Below are 16,145 nucleotides of genomic sequence, written 5' to 3'. Positions count from 1 at the left end.
GACTGCGTGGGCGTCAAGCTCCAGCTTGAAAAATTGAGTGAAACTGGGTCCTTTGTTTCTGTCTTTCCCTGTTCAACGCGCCCGTCACGTTCTGGTATGTGACACTGCCGATCAATACCTTGAACCTTAGGTGGCCTTCGTGTAAAAGTGCATGTGCACATCATTGTGTCGTCTGGCCTGACACGTTCCAACAGGCACAGAAACAGGAACCTACTTTCGTCTCTAAGTTTAGCCAAGGTTTCTAGTATGCCTGGCCATAAGCACAAGGTTACTGTGCTCCTCTGCTCGCACCGCTACCCATTTCATTTACAGCCTAAAGCCAGACTAAGGCATATGGAGTCGGAGATTCAACTTGTGTGGCATGACGATGGAACTGTCGTCGATCTGGTTATCAGCTCAGTAGGGGCTTATCCGTGACCTTTGAATTTGACGTTCCGCTAGCCGGCTTCGCATTCATCTTTCATTTGTGTCCCGGTTTTCCTATACCAGCTTTTGGTTGGCTTACTTATCCGTGACCTTTGAATTTGACGTTCCGCTAGCCGGCTTCGCATTCATCTTTCATTTGTGTCCCGGTTTTCCTATACCAGCTTTTGGTTGGTTACCTCTCGAATGCGGCCACTTGGTCGATCTTTCCAGAATCGGACAAATAAATATTGTGAAGACTTCTGACTAATAACGGAAGACCAGCTAGTCTATTTTAGTCAAACTCCATTTTTCTTACTGCGTCTCCAGTAAGGTCTGTAGTTCTGACCTCTTGATGAAAGGATTGGTAACAACAGTATTGTGAGAATTTTTACATACGTGCAACTTTGTATGTTTGTGTCGCCCGGCTTGATTCAGTTCCTGGTTAGATACCTTAGGCACAGTTTTCACACGCAGTTGTTAATGTGAGGTTATGCTGGCATAATCTTCAAAATCTGGAAAGTGAACAGCGATGTGAATAGGATGGTATGACCAGGCGTTTCTATGGCCATGGGTCACTTTTATTGACACCTGTTTTCCTTCCGTTCTTATAGTACGTTGACGTTTGCGTAGTTCCAGTCTTTGTTGATTGCCAGAACTTCATTCAGTTAAGTGAGCGTGTCCTTGTCAACGATGATGAATTATACTACAAAGCTGTGTTTGGAGTGCAACAGTTGTGATCGATTATCAGGCAGGAAGCGATCTCGTGAAAATTTGTTAGAGAGTTATTGTGTTGTATCCTAATGTTATTCGGACGATGACTTTCCATTGAGTGTTACTGATTGGATACACGGTAAATGTATGAACAGAGTTTGAATATATACGACAGTAGAACTCCTTATTAAGGAGGATCTCAACTATGGATGCTGATTCCCAACGGCTTATTTTCAAAGAGCCCACAAAAAGACCCATCGAGAAAAAGGGTGGAGAACAGCTTTGTGAATCCAGAGAACCGATCTATAAGGGATAATGCGTTGTCACGTTCTCCTCGATTAGCTCAGGTTTATTGACATTTAACCGTGAAGATACCTGTGAATGAATGTGAGCACAAGCTGTTGCACTCTGTCTCCGGCCAGTAGTCACATGATGGCCGTTTCGCGTCATCCTGCAACGGCTCAAGAAAAATACGCCATTTGAGCATGTTCTCACAAGAAGGAGCTTGTATGTAAGCCTGCTAAAAGAGCCTTCGTCTCTAAGATTGAATTTTGTGGCCGGAAATACGTTCAACTCAGATAGTTGCTACATCATTTGGATTGAGGCAACTTGGAATAGTATGTTGATAGGGTTAGCTTGGCGATGTCTCTGCTTCGGTAGAACTCGCTACCGTTAGAGCCACATTTACGACGGAAGATGAGCTCACATTCAACGGAAACGTCAGACATGATAGCCTTGGATCACTATATTATGAAGATGTTACCTACGACCTTGTAGTATGACTTAACTGACTGCTATCAAGAGCCAGAAGTAGTCAGTCTACCTTACAGCCATTCCGACAACACGTACACACAGAGCTGAACGGAACTTGACTAGTCTCTAGCAGTTGGTGAGGCAATGAGGTCTGCAGTACACAATGCATGATGACCGAAAGCAACAATTCACGGGGTCGGACTCGTTCCTAAAAATTTCCAAAAACCTCAGAACTACAAAAAGCAGCAATGCTTCTGTATCTTGACTATTACCGAGTGAAATCACCTGTTAGTCCACGAAGCCCCTGCAGAAGAAATATCTCTCACTTTGGGATATTTTGGTTCGCCTTGAATATCCTTTACTGACAGACACTGGTGGTTTCCGCTGTATGGCGAGAACTACATGTTATTCCAGAACATAGGTGATTGAGTAATTCCGCCGTGAAGTTTACATCTGCAGTACTCCACCGTTCTACCAGCCTTCCTTTTTTGCTCTACATGTTTTGGTAACTGAGGGGTCGACAGTATGAAACTGACCTTTGTTTTTTCCTGTCATTGCTTCTCCCGCTCTGTCGCTGGTCGTTGCACTGCTTCCGTGTGTTTGTGCAGCGCAGAAAATGAATGCATTGACAGATCTGTCTCAGCATTTCCACTGAGTTCGCTTCGACCACCATCCCACGCACACGTGCACATGACCAAATTTTTGTCGCACTGATGGTTATCAGCCTTTGTCTGGCGACCTTGTCTGGCCGGCTGCATGACTATCTTTTGGCTCGGGTTGTGCTTGTGCGTCGAGTGGTGACTCGGACGGAAATCGTGTCACACTGCCTACTGTCATGACAACCGAACTATTGGGCTTGGTCTGGTCGAATTCGAGTGATTCAGCATGTCTTGATTGAGGCCTGCCGTCCGTAAACCGGTACTGTGGGGTGCATGGGGTAAAGACTTGACGCGATCATTCTGCTCCATGAGCGGTGAACCAATGTAGCCCATAAACAGGCCGCGATAAAAGAAGCGTGACCAACTTTTTTTTACGCGCAACTTCCGTATGCGTACAGTGCAACTCTGGTAATAATTGTACGTAGTGGGCTCGTATCTCAATATTTTCACCTTAAAGACACTAAGAATTAAAAAAAAACTACCAGATGTATAGAAGCGATCATTTTTAAGAAACCTGGCTAGAATTTTCCCATGTGTCACATGAAACCTTTTAAAAACACAAACCCCAGCTTGAGCATTTTGGCATCGGTAGAGTACCCGAAGAGGCACCGAATGAAGCAGCCCTTCACTTCCCACCCCCTCCTCTCCCCTAAAATGGTCCACTGCGGTTAATCCATCCAATCTTCTAACCATTGTTCCATCTCTAAACTACCGCCCGGTAGGCTTCTAATCCCTGTACTCTTTGTCAATTGTGGCAACAAGTATCTCTTGCTCAAACTTTGCTTTCTTTTTCCGTCGTTGTGTGTTGTACCTCCGAAACATGCATTTGAACTCTCCACTTTGGTCATATACTTTCAAGGCTCAAAAATTAACATTTCAGTCTTCGGTTACCTAGTGATCTTGATGTAGCAAGTCTCAGTGTATATGGCATGGAAGTTGCGATCATCACCAGAACTGGGAGCGCTTTACTGGCCTGGATTCCAGCAAACAACCGTTGCGCTGCGTGGCTGTCCGATTCAGTTAAGTTCAGTGTAAGTCGACGCAGTAAAATATGTTTGTTGTTACTTATGCTGATATTGACCATATATTTATTTATGATGGGTAGTCGAACTGTGCCACTCTTTCAGACGTTCAGTGATGTTATTTTATCTTGATTTGGGGTCTGCTCTTAACGCTGTCGAGGGTCATAAACCATAGCGGTGCCTGTTAAACATAAGCGACCCTTCTAAATTTTAATTCACATGAAAAAGTGTATTCCAAGTCCAGTCAGCGAGTGTGAGTATATAGCAAGCTTTCATCCAAGCTCCTCAAATCCAGGGGTGTAAGACAAGAAGCTTCTCGCCGTTTTACTTCAACCCTTTTATTGATGCGCGGCTTCAAAGTCTGCTTATGAAACCTTGAGAATCGAAGTACTCCAAGGATGTTCACTCACAGACTAAGCACACAGAATGCTTCTTCCAGACCCTTTAAAAGTGCAATCCATTTTAATATAATTCTGCCGCACGCTTTTGTATGCATTTGACACATGTGAAGTGTAAAGCGCTGCTACGAGACTGAGTGAGATCAAATCCAAGCTCATGCTTGCATACCAGCCAGTCGACATGGTAGGTATATTTGTTTACGCGAGCAGTTATATGGGCTCCGATAGGCTGGCTGAAGATTAGATCACTTCTCGAATGGGGAAGATCAGGGCAGCTTTTGCCAACTCCCAGCACCTGTGAGACCGGCGTGACGTCATAGTACACTACGATAGTGTTCATATTACATTATTTGTCGGGAACATGCGGGAACATGTCGGGTACGTGCAAAGGACGTAGAAGAACTCTGTGTTTAACCACCGGTGTCCTCAAAGTACTGGTCTGGTGTGGTGAGAACATCTGACTAGTAACGCTGATGTGCCCTAGGTGGCTCTGGAAGCTCTCCTGCAGTAGACGAACTACTCACGTCCCATAAGTTACGCTAGTTAGGACACGTATTCCACATATCAGAGGACTTTTTTTGTCAAGCTGTGCGCTGGTTGAGGACGACGGGGTCACGGACGTAATGTGCAAACCAAGTATGAAAGCATCAGTCAGCGAATTTGGGCGGTGACAACTGCCACCTTCCTGGTTGGGGACCCCGTGACTCAACTCAACAATGAATAACACTGGTAGCGGTGTCTCAACGTCGAAGTCAGCAGTTTCTACATCAATTCTAGTGCCATTCAGTGCATAACTTCTCAGTTTTCAGTCTCTTCAGACAACTTAAATGATTTAAAAACAACTTGCTGATTGAACCACCGTCTGCAGTACCCACTCCTGAGCAGCCGTTGCAAAGAGACTGAATCCCATCGCGATGAAACGGTTCCCTTGTCTTAGCGACCCACTGAACGATACAGAATAATGTCTGTGCAGCATCTGCAGAGTTTCCTACCGGACTCAGTGACTAGAGGTATGAGGAGCACAATCTCATGGGTCTCTGGTTTGAGGTTCGAAACAAGTGTAGCAGCTTCCTATAATTTAGACAGTTGTAACCGTTTTGTGCGGAGCACCACTACTGTTCGACCAGGCTTCTAAGTCCAGAGACTGATAGATGATTTTAATGATCTGCGTGCCTAGTTTTGAACACCTAACAATATCTGCGCCTATATACAACCGTAAATTGCGCAAACAAATATACCTCCATGTCACCTCAGCCGTCGCATGGTGAAATGAATCAATTTGCCTTATTCGCTGCATGCGACGGGGTGGATAAGCGAAGACTCGCAACTTTCGTTGCTGCCCATCTTTCTTCCAAATTCCCCCTTAACCCTCTCCTGCTATACTGTCATCTTTCATTAGCTCTCACCTCTAAGCACGTCAATCCTGTAGACCATCTTCATTTGCAGTTTGCTTTGTTTGCAGCTTGTTTTGCGGTTTGTAGGCAATCTGGCCAACAAACTACACTTGTGGTGGACCTCTGTCACTGAATAATGGGTAGTGTCATATCCTAAGTACGAGCTGGTCGCACCACTGATCAGCTGCTTACGACCGAACATTTTGTTGCTCAAACTAATAACCAGGAGGTCATGAGATGCACACTGCTGATGGTTTTTACTCAGGGTGACACACCTGTACGGTGCTTCTCGGATTTTCAGCGTAGATTAGCTTCGTTAACAGGGTGAAATTGCAACTGAAAATGCCTCTAATCGTTGGAGATGTCAGTGCGAAGTAGGATGCTTCAGTCCATCCGATGCAAGACCAAAGGGGTAATGATACTTGTGAGCTTCTTGTACAACTTTAAGCTGACCGCCAGCTTTTCCTCAGCATTGCCAGATTCAAGCGCGGTTGACACCGTTGTATTACCCGGGGTTGCTTTACTGCCGAACAAATATGGTGCCACTACTGATGACGGTTGGTAACCTATGTTGTTGTAATACTTGAGTATTACATCCATGCCATTGGACGATGTAGGTTTTCATTGAATTTTCCGGGTGTGTCTAGGAGGTAAACCGCCAAATTAGCAACCGAAAATCAATCTAAACCAAGTGCTGAGCATATATGCTTAATCCATGTATGTAATTCGTTAAAAGCGCCCTCTTTACAAGATATTAATCGTAACTGGGAGAAAATAACAACCGCTATTCGTGAGGCTGGAAGTTCGGTATGTGTTTTTTCTAAGGACGCAAATACTAAGCACTGAATCTCAGAACGGTGGCTGTGACTCCTTGACACATTGCTGAATATTTCGGTTATGTGGTTTGTTAGACGTCAGCTCTAACGAAGCGTGTGAATAGTCAGAGGTGTGTGGTAGAACCAGAAGGCTCTAGAAGTGGAACGGGCAAGCGTAGCGAACGACGGAAGCTGTTTCAGCTAATTCGCAAAAAACAGACCTATGATAAAGCGTGTTGAAGATAATATTGAAAAGCTGACATTCAGAGGTGTGTGGTAGAACCAGAAGGCTCCAGAAGTGGAACGGACAAGCGTAGCGAACGACGCAAGCTGTTTCAGCTAATTCGCAAAAACCAGACCTATGATAAAGAGTGTTGAAGATAATATTGAAAAGCTGACACCTAAGTCGAAATGCAGAATATTTTCAACTACAGATGAGTTGGCCATCAGCTGTAATTGTCTTTCACCCCAACCGTTTGAATCGAGCTGTGGTCTCAGAGTTTCGACCCTTCCTCATGCCTTTCTTCATCAGGGCACCATCGGGCTGTTGGCCAGATGAACTTTTACCAACGATGGCATCAGGCACACCGCCGACCAACAGCTGCATTTCCCCTCGATTTTAACAGGACCTTTGACACCGCAGATAGGTCAGTTCTACACAAACTCATCAGAGAGGAATGCTCCAGAATCTTGTAAATATACTCCGTGCTCTCTACTCTCACACTTGTGGTTATGTTAGGATTCACAGAGCACTGTCTAAGGGTTTCACCACAACTACTAGGGTTCGGAAAGTTTGTTTTGACTCGATCTTTTCTATTTAATTTGATCGTCGACATAATCACAGAATGCGTATTTCAAGGGTTCGAAAACTTTTTTTTATCGAAATTACGCCTGAATATTGACTGGTAAACTTAAACTATGCGGACGACTTTGCCTCGTGATCCGACAGCCACTGGTCTGTGTCCCTCAGAACCTAGAGGCAGTGGCATTTGAGTGTATTGGCCGGTTTGCATATCCGCTTAGCACCATCAACCGCGACCGAAGACGTAAATACACGCATGAGCAGTGCACACATTTACGAAATAAGGTCGCTTCTGGCGTCAGAAATGAACTTCAGTGAAGCTGAAGAGCCATGTGTATAAAACAACTAAATGTTTGTGAAACTTGGCCCCTTCGAATCGAGCAAGTTAAAAGAAATCAAACTTCTGATTATCGATGTCTTCAAATTATAATGGGGTAGCTGGACGCAGCGTGTTTGCATCGGGTGACAGGCAATTAAGCGGGCACCTGATGGTGAATCGGAGTCGCTGGAGCATCAGGTTGAGGTGCCTTGGAAATGCATTGCGCATGCCCAACTGTTACCTGCCAAATTAAGCGTTGTTTTCAATTCCTAACTTATTGAAAGGCCTGCGGTGAACAGGTCATTACTCGACAGCGCGAAATGACATTCAGATACTTTCAATCTGAATACTTTGAGACCTACGCGCCTTCCTGATTGGAGTTCATGTGACTCTCCCTGCATGTGGTTGGAAACGCTGGAACGTAACTGGCTCCACCATCGAGCATACTGTCACTTTCTATTTAGACTGCGTACCAAAAGTGTTTGTCGTTGTACGTTGGACTCATTGTAGTCGAGGTTCTCAAAGGACGTTGGGTCAATCCCAATCACGGCATCTTTATTCGATGTGATGTCTGGACATTTGTTTTCCATAGAGACATAAGGCTGCGTGTACCACGTCCCCGTTCTTCTCCTTTTTTCACCCTCTAGCAGGGCACTCTTTCTAATGGTTGTGTGGCAGAACCTGCTGTCAACAATGATGATCGAAACCCTAGCAGTTGGATCATGGTACGTGGCTTGTGGCTGGTAAACTGAAGGGTGCTCAATAAAGCCAACAAACACCATCGGATCTGCATCTTTTTCAAGTGTTTCGAAAAAATTCTCCATAAACTCCTAGGATGATGGGGATCTTGAACGATCTCAATAGAAATCTAACGTGGACTCAATCTGAAGCTGTAACTGAAGCTGCAAATATTCATGGTTAGTGCTTGAGGTTCAGTGTCCCCTTAAGACACCTTAATTTGACGTCAATTTCCATTCAGAATTAAACCCTTGTAATGAAACATCCTGATAAAAATACGAGGGTAATTTAACATTAGAGCAACAGTATAATTTTCCAATCTAATGTTGCCTTCAGTTCTGGTAGCATCAGCACCTTGTACGAACGAAATGGAGTTATCTAGTGAGGAACACCAAATCTCATGCATCACGATAGAGAACCTGCCGATCACACTGAACTGCTTGTGGCAGTTGTTTGGAACTAACACATGCCGGAAATCAGACCCCCAAATTCCATAAGTTTTTAAAATATTTTCTCACATATTTGTCAAAAAGACGTCGAAATCATGCGTGTTCAGTACCAAAAATGAGGGAAACTAATGAGTTTTTACTGGCTGATACTCGGCCATCTGGACTTGGCAATTAGGTTACAAACGTTTTGCCACCGGGATCGATAATCTGAACGACCAGTTGTCTTCTTTCGGCCAAAGAGTTGCATGTGAACCCGAACAAAGATTCGGTCAGTGACTTCTCACTGTCTCCCTGCTAAACAACGAAGCAATGCTAACCTCTTGAGCGCCATTCATATCACCTCAGCTAGCAACCAAATCACCAAGCTCAGAGAACAAGACACCAGTCGTCGATACATCAATTGCCAACCTTTCCCTTAGTGGCTCATTTTTACCATGCGTTCTTGCATTATGCGGAGGTTAAGTTTCTGTAGCATAACCATTTGCTGAATATAGATTATTCCGCGACCTTAACAGCGGGACAAAGGTGGTGTGGGTACAGATGTCTGTATGAATTGATCGAAGTCGCATTAACACTACATGGTTCAGTACAATTTAACGCTTGGGAATGAAATTCACCAGTCTGGTGGTGCTATCTTTGAGACTAGTCTGTACAGGGCATTCACTACTCAACTTCGGCGGACGCATAAAACCTCAGTTGTCTGGGTCTTTGTTGCCATGACTTTGTACCCTGTTGACATAACCTGAAGGTAGCCTGGGCGCCGACAAGTTGATGCACCGATGGCGTGCTTAGCCTTTTGAGGCGAGAATTTCTGAATACAGTATGGTTATTATGGGCCAGGTAGACGCAGGCCTCTGGACTAAACCTTGTGTAAAATGCATATTAAACTGGGGTGCTTTATACGTCCAGTTCACCACATCAGGACATCAGATTCGTACCGTGTGACACATTCTAAGAAATACTTAAAAATTCGTCTTCGACAAGCAATTCGTAATTAGTGAGAGGCTTTTTCACTATAAAAACTCATGAAGGCAACCTAACACAAACCTCCAATAGAATATGTTGAATATCTATTAACGACGTAAGATTCCCTTAGGCCAACAAAGACACCTTTTTTCGTTGCTGCCACCTGTCTCCTATGGTTTGTAAATCTTGAAGTGATTAGTTGTTGGACAGTGTCATGCCCGACCACTTTTTTGAGTTCACCTAGGTTGAATAGGGAAATGTTTGTGTAGAGTGACGTACTAGTAACTTTGTTTACAACGTGACTGCCACATTACCACGTTATCAGTTGTTGATAGCACAGTTCTGTGACCTCCCTATGAATGACCGCATCAGCTTGCAAGCTTTCTTTGGGCTGAGCTAATTTGGGCGCAAAACGCGGACTACATCACATACTTGAAAACATCCTATTACATCAACAACTTAAGGTGCGCTTCTACAAGATACGTAGTAGTTTGTTTGCGCACTACAAGCCTGTTCGAGACGTAGATGGATCGGGTTATTACTGGACGGCCGATAGCCCGTTGGATAGTGGAGATATCCTTGATAACACACAACCGCCGATTTGGCTCGTTTATAGATATAAGCAGAAGTGTCACTTATTCCATCTACCATACGAGCAAGCACGACTAGGATGGCGAAGACGAAAACAGACCTCCTAGCATGCATGGACAAATAACTCGGCCGAATAATTTGTGATTCGTCAACTGATCCAAGCACTCCATAGAGAATGAACATCGATCCGATGAAAGCCTTTATTCTAGGAATACCATGTATGGTTTTGATACGATACGACCATCGTTCCGAAAACGCACTGATTCGTGTGATTTGGTGATGAAGTTAATCGGACTTAGGCAGAGACGTGAGGGAGTGAGTTAAAAAGTGACAAGGTGAGTTTGCCTTTATGATGGATGACGGTGGTAATCGACGGTGCGCTAAAGCCGTCAAATGAGGAGATTCACCGACCGGTGTTTAAAACTGATAATTCTCTATTTGAAACCGTCAGCGCGTACCACCATATCGATTGGGATTAAGATGTTTTTCCCAAATTGGCCTTCATGATAAAAACAAACATACTTCGCCAGAAAAGTTAACATTCTTCAGTTAAGTTGGGTACACTAAACAAACCGAAAAGAACAGACCACCAGAGAGCCTGTAGTGGATAATTCCAGTGGTCAACCTTAAAGGGTTGAATAAAATGACTTTATAAGAAATATCCCCGACCTCTAACTACCTCTTTGTAAATGTCCTCACAAGTGACCAGCTGGTAACCTCTTTTTCATGTCAACTCAGTGGTAGTCACGTTCGCCATACAGCAGTCATCTGGTTGGTTTTTGTAACCCACCCACTGATGTACAATTTGTATTCAGGGAACTACCTAGGAAGTGGCACTTATCTAGCGTTTTTCACCCTCATCTGAGAAGGCCCAGTGCATAACGAATTTGGACAGAGCCCCGTGAAGAAGTAGCAGCACCCGCATCACTTTGATCGTTTGCTTGTTGATTGATGTTTGACTTCCAGCAGTGTAGGGTGAATTACATAGGTTCAAGCAAACAAGGCTCGAAGATCTCATAATACTCAGAACCTGGCCCTGCTCTTTAAAAGATGCCAAGTCATCGCCTGCCCCCGCGAGATTTTTGCCAGAATTTATGTGAAAGGGAGTTTGTCCGAACTAAGGTAACCTGATATCCTTTTTATAAATATTCTGACTCGTTACAAGGTCCTCAGACTAGAGATACCGAAAAGCATAACCATACAGCAAGACCGTACTTGCAGTTAAGCTCTATATACCGTCCTTTGGTTCCAGTAAAAACCGATTTCCGATGCCACAAATGACGCAGTTTGACAGATGTCGATCGCATCCGTATAGTGAGTGCACTGATTTCAGCTGGTACAATGCAGCTGCGAATTGTATCAATCAATCAACAAACAAAAATTCGGAAAATTTCAAGGATGTACAAGGGGCAAGAAATCCTAAACCTAGACTTCGCACTTCGAAAGTGTGAATTACATGCTAAAGCACGAAAACACATTTGCTCTCTTATTTAGAATAGTAGAAGTGTGAAGTTGGTCACCATCTAACGAAACAAACCAGCGTGATCTTCAGAGTTCACGTCCATTGCTCATTCTCTAGGCATGATTTCATTAACTAGGCTAATAGTCCCTTGTATTATGCACTCCGGTCTGACGTCGATTACGAAGCTGAATGGGTAGGAGGGGAGAAAGGAATGCGACGAACTCCTTGGAGATGGTATGTTGCTCAACCTAGTGCGGTAATTAAGGGATCTACTGTGTTTACGAGCTTCGGGAGCATCCTAATCATGACAACAAAGTGTGGAAAAGTCGGTCTACCTACGCAGTTGAAGACTATGAAATCACGACTGACAAACCAGCGTGATCTTCAGAGTTCACGTCCATTACTCATTCTCTAGGCTTGATTTCATTAACTAGGCTAATAGTCCCTTGTATTATGCACTCCGGTCTGACGTCGATTACGAAGCTGAATGGGTAGGAGGGTAGAAAGGAATGCGATGAACTCCTTGGAGATGGTATGTTGCTCCACCTAGTGCGGTAATTAAGGGATCTACTGTGTTTACGAGCTTCGGGAGCATCCTAATCATGACAACAAAGTGTGGAAAAGTCGGTCTACCTACGCAGTTGAAGACTATGAAAATCACGACTGAAACTTCTATCTGCAAAGTTTTCGGTCGAGCAGCTAGTCAGTACGTGACAACGTGCTGTGGTATCCATAACTGAAGGATGAGTGGCGCTATTTGCTGTCTAGGTGGAAATCAACCACGCTGATGAACAGCTGCTCATGGTTGATCGGTTGAGGTTCCAAACTACTAACCGGGAGGTCATGGATTCAAAACTCCCTGGAGTTTCGTGAGATGTTTATCGATGATGATCCCCGATAGGGACGAAACACATGTACAGTGCTCCTCGATTATCTAGCATAGAATGGCTAAACTCACAGGGCTTCATTTCAATGTAAACCGCGATTGTTGGTCGGTGGTGTGCATGATGCTGCCCGAACAGTCAAAATAATGTCAAGACATGGTCAGTACGCCCCACAACTGCTCTCCGACTTTCGTCCCACTCGCTGAATTTGGGTGTTGAACTATTAGGACCCAATTCAATGGAACACGTTTTGCTCCAAAAAGGAGCATAAACAGGTCAGTAGGTAAAGGTTCATCGTAGAACTTCTATATCACTGGGGTTAGTCTAACCCAGCAGCTCGATAGGATATTAGGGAATTGATGAGGATCTACATTTCGAGATGGATGAGTCGAAAGAAGCCATTGGTAGATGGCCAACTAGACTGCGATTGCAAAAATTTCCGCCCAAAGATATATACGCTGGTTTCTATGGGACACTAAATCTCTCATATTACCTTCGAGTAACTCATTGACAGAGGTCCTCTCAGATCTCGGTATGTGGATGAACTGAAGGAGCCTTCGTGCATTTCCATGCACATTAACGTCCAGCATCTCTTGAACTTCTCTGCTCTCTAACTTCCCGCTGTCCATTCAGCTGCCACGTTTGAGCTGCCTTTAACCATTCATATAGCCTAACTACGCTCCGAGCCGAAATATTTAGAGCATCCTGCAGCTGGTGTGTGCGAATTCCGAAATACTGCACATCACTCGGAGTTATGGTCATCCCTTCTGAAGTACGAATAATGTCCTCTGGGGAAGGCGCTTGTAGAGAATTACACACACATTTAGCTTTCGCGGGTTTCTTTAATTTATGCCCCGAAAGGCTTTCACACTGCCAGCTGAGGAGCGCATTTAGGCTATAGGTAAAATTTGATGAAGAATCATACTGAACGAGAGTACAATTTGAATCACCCCGTGTGTTCCAGAGGAGCCAGTAGTCAAGTGCCTCAACAGATAGCCCAACGGTGCCCGACTAGACCCCTTACTTCTGAAGAATAGCTGGTGGTCAGTACAAATTTGCAAAAGGTGCGAAGTAGCTCAATGAGTCCATGATGAACACATATCACCGTATCGTTACCTAGCCTGGGAGTCCATACTACCCGTTACTGACCTAGATGGCTTATGACCTCCTGACTCAGACACAATACCACAGTGTCGCTGGATTGGGAAAAATGAGGCCAGTTACACTCGATAGCTCGAAATTTGTCAGCCTCGTGTTTCACACAGGCATAAACTTTGAAACACTCGAAGAGACAGATGCACCACATAGCCTCACGCCAAAATTCGCATCTTGTCATTTTCAACATTCGACTGTTGATCTTGTTTGTTAACTCCATGTAAATACTCCCTTCTCTACTAATTTCAAGTGTCGCCCATATGTAACAGCCACAGCCTGCCAACAATGTCATGTATCGGATCTCCCTACATTCACCTGATAACTCTGAATGGGCTTTTGGGAGCCGACCTCACGTTTACACGGAATCACGCATACAATGTCTGCTAGAATGTGTGTGAATGACATATGAGGAAAAATGCGGGGAACCGTTCACAGCTAGTCAATATGAATTCTTATAATGGAGTGCTGTCGTTTTTGCGTTGAGTTTTTTGATGAGGTGTTCCAGCTAACCATATTTGAATTTAATTTTAACAACCAGAGATTAGGTAATAAGCATTGCGTACCACAAAAGCGCTCTTGAAACAATCGCCTACCGAGGCTAGGGGCGTTTCAGCCTAGAAACGTATGTGCCTTCTAGAAGGGTTACTGCTGTGTTGTTCAACTTAGTATGTAATCTTCATCTTTATTTATGAAAAATAAATACATATACTTTTCCTACTGCGTATATATAATTTCTTTTTCGGGAAAGCGATATTCGTTTAGTTTACTTTTTATTCAATTATTATTATTCAGCGGAAGAACAGCCGTAAGATTGTGCACTACAGCATAATATGGATCTAATTTTCCCTACTTTGTGTTCTGGAATGAACGACGTATAGCCAGAGATAGGTCACTGTGATGAGACATTACGAGCTTTTCGATTTTACTCACTAGCTTTTAGCCCAATCACTAATGCCGAAGTTTGCCCACCCCATGTCTCCCTGAGATCTGGCGAGGCGCGAAGCATTGGAGAAATTCGGAGATTAAGGACCTGACAAACTTATGGTTCCCACTTAAAAGTGGATAATCCTGCTGCGCATGTAAACGCCCAACTGGAAGGATGCACGATACATGCAGTAACATCGTACGACTTATGATAAGACGGCCCCCTCAAAGTTTGGGGCAAAACGCTGTCTTTGTTACTCTTGGTCTTTTGTAATCTGTTTATGGTGGACATTCTGGATGAGCACTCCTATAGAAAGTCAGGCTCTCTTAGGCAATCTCCCATAATAAGATCACCTTGGAAGATTCCATAAATCCCACGGTTAAACACCGTAATACCATTTGAGAATAATCCGTTGATTGAAGACGAGGCTTACTCAGTTCGTTTGCCTCCTTCAAGCGGTAAATTTCTACAGCTCGGCTCCGCTGGTGATGGATCATTTCCACCGCTTGATGCCGCTTTGTTGTGATTTTGAAATAAACACACATAGAATTGATGTGGATGAACACCTCAAAAGTGTGAAAGCTAGTAGACTACCAGCAGCTTCCCTGAGTTCCAGTTTTCAAGGAAATCAAAAGGTTATGTGAAATCGGCATATATCTAAAGATCCCTCTTGCTGCAACACCTCAACAGTGTGACTGTCACGTGCAAGCGTTAGCCTACTCGCTCCTCCATTATAGGAATGCCCTCTAATATGATCTGATTTACTGGGCTTTTTCGAGGACCTGATAAAGTTATAGTGCTGTACCAAAGCTCCGGCGGCCTTACAGTCAAAAACAAAAACTGTCCATGTATTTATTTCAGCAAACGAGGAAGTGAATTTGAGGGCTTCCATGAATTTATTTTTAGTGAACATAGGACGGGAGATAATTACAACACGGTGGATTACACGCAGTGCTGTCCCGATATGCGAAACACTTTCTAGTTTCTCCCTAAGAATTGATTTTTTGTGTGACCTGTATGCTATCATAACCCAGTGAGATTGGTTCGGTACTCCAGAGTACTTCAAACGTTCATTGAAAAGTAGATAATCCTAGTAAAAAATTTTCTCTGGATAACTGACTTTGTGAGAACCAAGAGATAAGAAACCATCCTCTTCATTGGTTTCTTTAGTCCATTATTCACCTGCTTTAGGCCACCTGTACGTTTTGTTGAAGATATTTCCCGCAAGGAATTAACTACTTACCTGTGTTTGTTCGCTGTTCAAGAGAGACGTACAAAAGTATGCTCATCAGCATGGACAGCCAACGGCGAAATTCCTCTGGGTCCACAAATGAGCAGGGTTGTTTTGCAAACTGAGCAGTGGTTGCCGCTTAACCCCTATCCACATTTCCACTTATTACCATCATCACTTCCAAACAGGTTCAGCGCGAGTACACCTGATGATCTTGATCAGCCAAATAATCAGCACATGTCGAGCAATAGTTACTATTTTTCTTCGAGTCGTTCCCAATAGTGCAGCCAACTGATTTAGCCCGAACACAGGGAGCAGTAAAAGCCGTACACTGGTTGAGCTCATCACTTAACTGTGGTTCGTCGGCCTATTTTCCGCAAATCTTCTCTGGCATGAAATCGGTAACTTATAGGATTGGTATGAATGCGTTAGATGGAACGCTTTCTCATACGATGCGCTATTTGGA

At 44.0% G+C, this 16,145-nt stretch overlaps 2 protein-coding genes across 2 annotated transcripts in view; both read right to left on the bottom strand.

Annotated features, from left to right (window-relative positions):
• Positions 1-2,420: 2,420 nt before the first annotated feature.
• Positions 2,421-2,627, bottom strand: T265_12015 (hypothetical protein; the record flags this gene model as incomplete). The annotated part of the gene is made up of 1 exon (XM_009178903.1): positions 2,421-2,627. A coding segment is annotated over one exon (207 nt), but the record flags the coding sequence as incomplete, so codon positions are not given.
• A 76-nt stretch (positions 2,628-2,703) lies between these two features.
• Positions 2,704-16,145, bottom strand: part of T265_15667 (hypothetical protein) — a gene marked incomplete at both ends in the record, with an annotated part of 20,736 nt that continues 7,294 nt past the window's right edge. Inside the window, one exon of the mRNA XM_009178902.1 lies at positions 2,704-2,978. Within this exon, the coding sequence (XP_009177166.1) occupies positions 2,706-2,978 (273 nt within the window). The remainder of the gene's footprint in view (positions 2,979-16,145) is intronic.

Source organism: Opisthorchis viverrini (assembly GCF_000715545.1).
Source record: "Opisthorchis viverrini unplaced genomic scaffold opera_v5_707, whole genome shotgun sequence".
NCBI classification, from domain to species: Eukaryota; Metazoa; Platyhelminthes; class Trematoda; order Opisthorchiida; family Opisthorchiidae; genus Opisthorchis; species Opisthorchis viverrini.
Note: the sequence above shows the minus strand (reverse complement) of the source record. Positions and strands in the feature narration are given on the sequence as shown.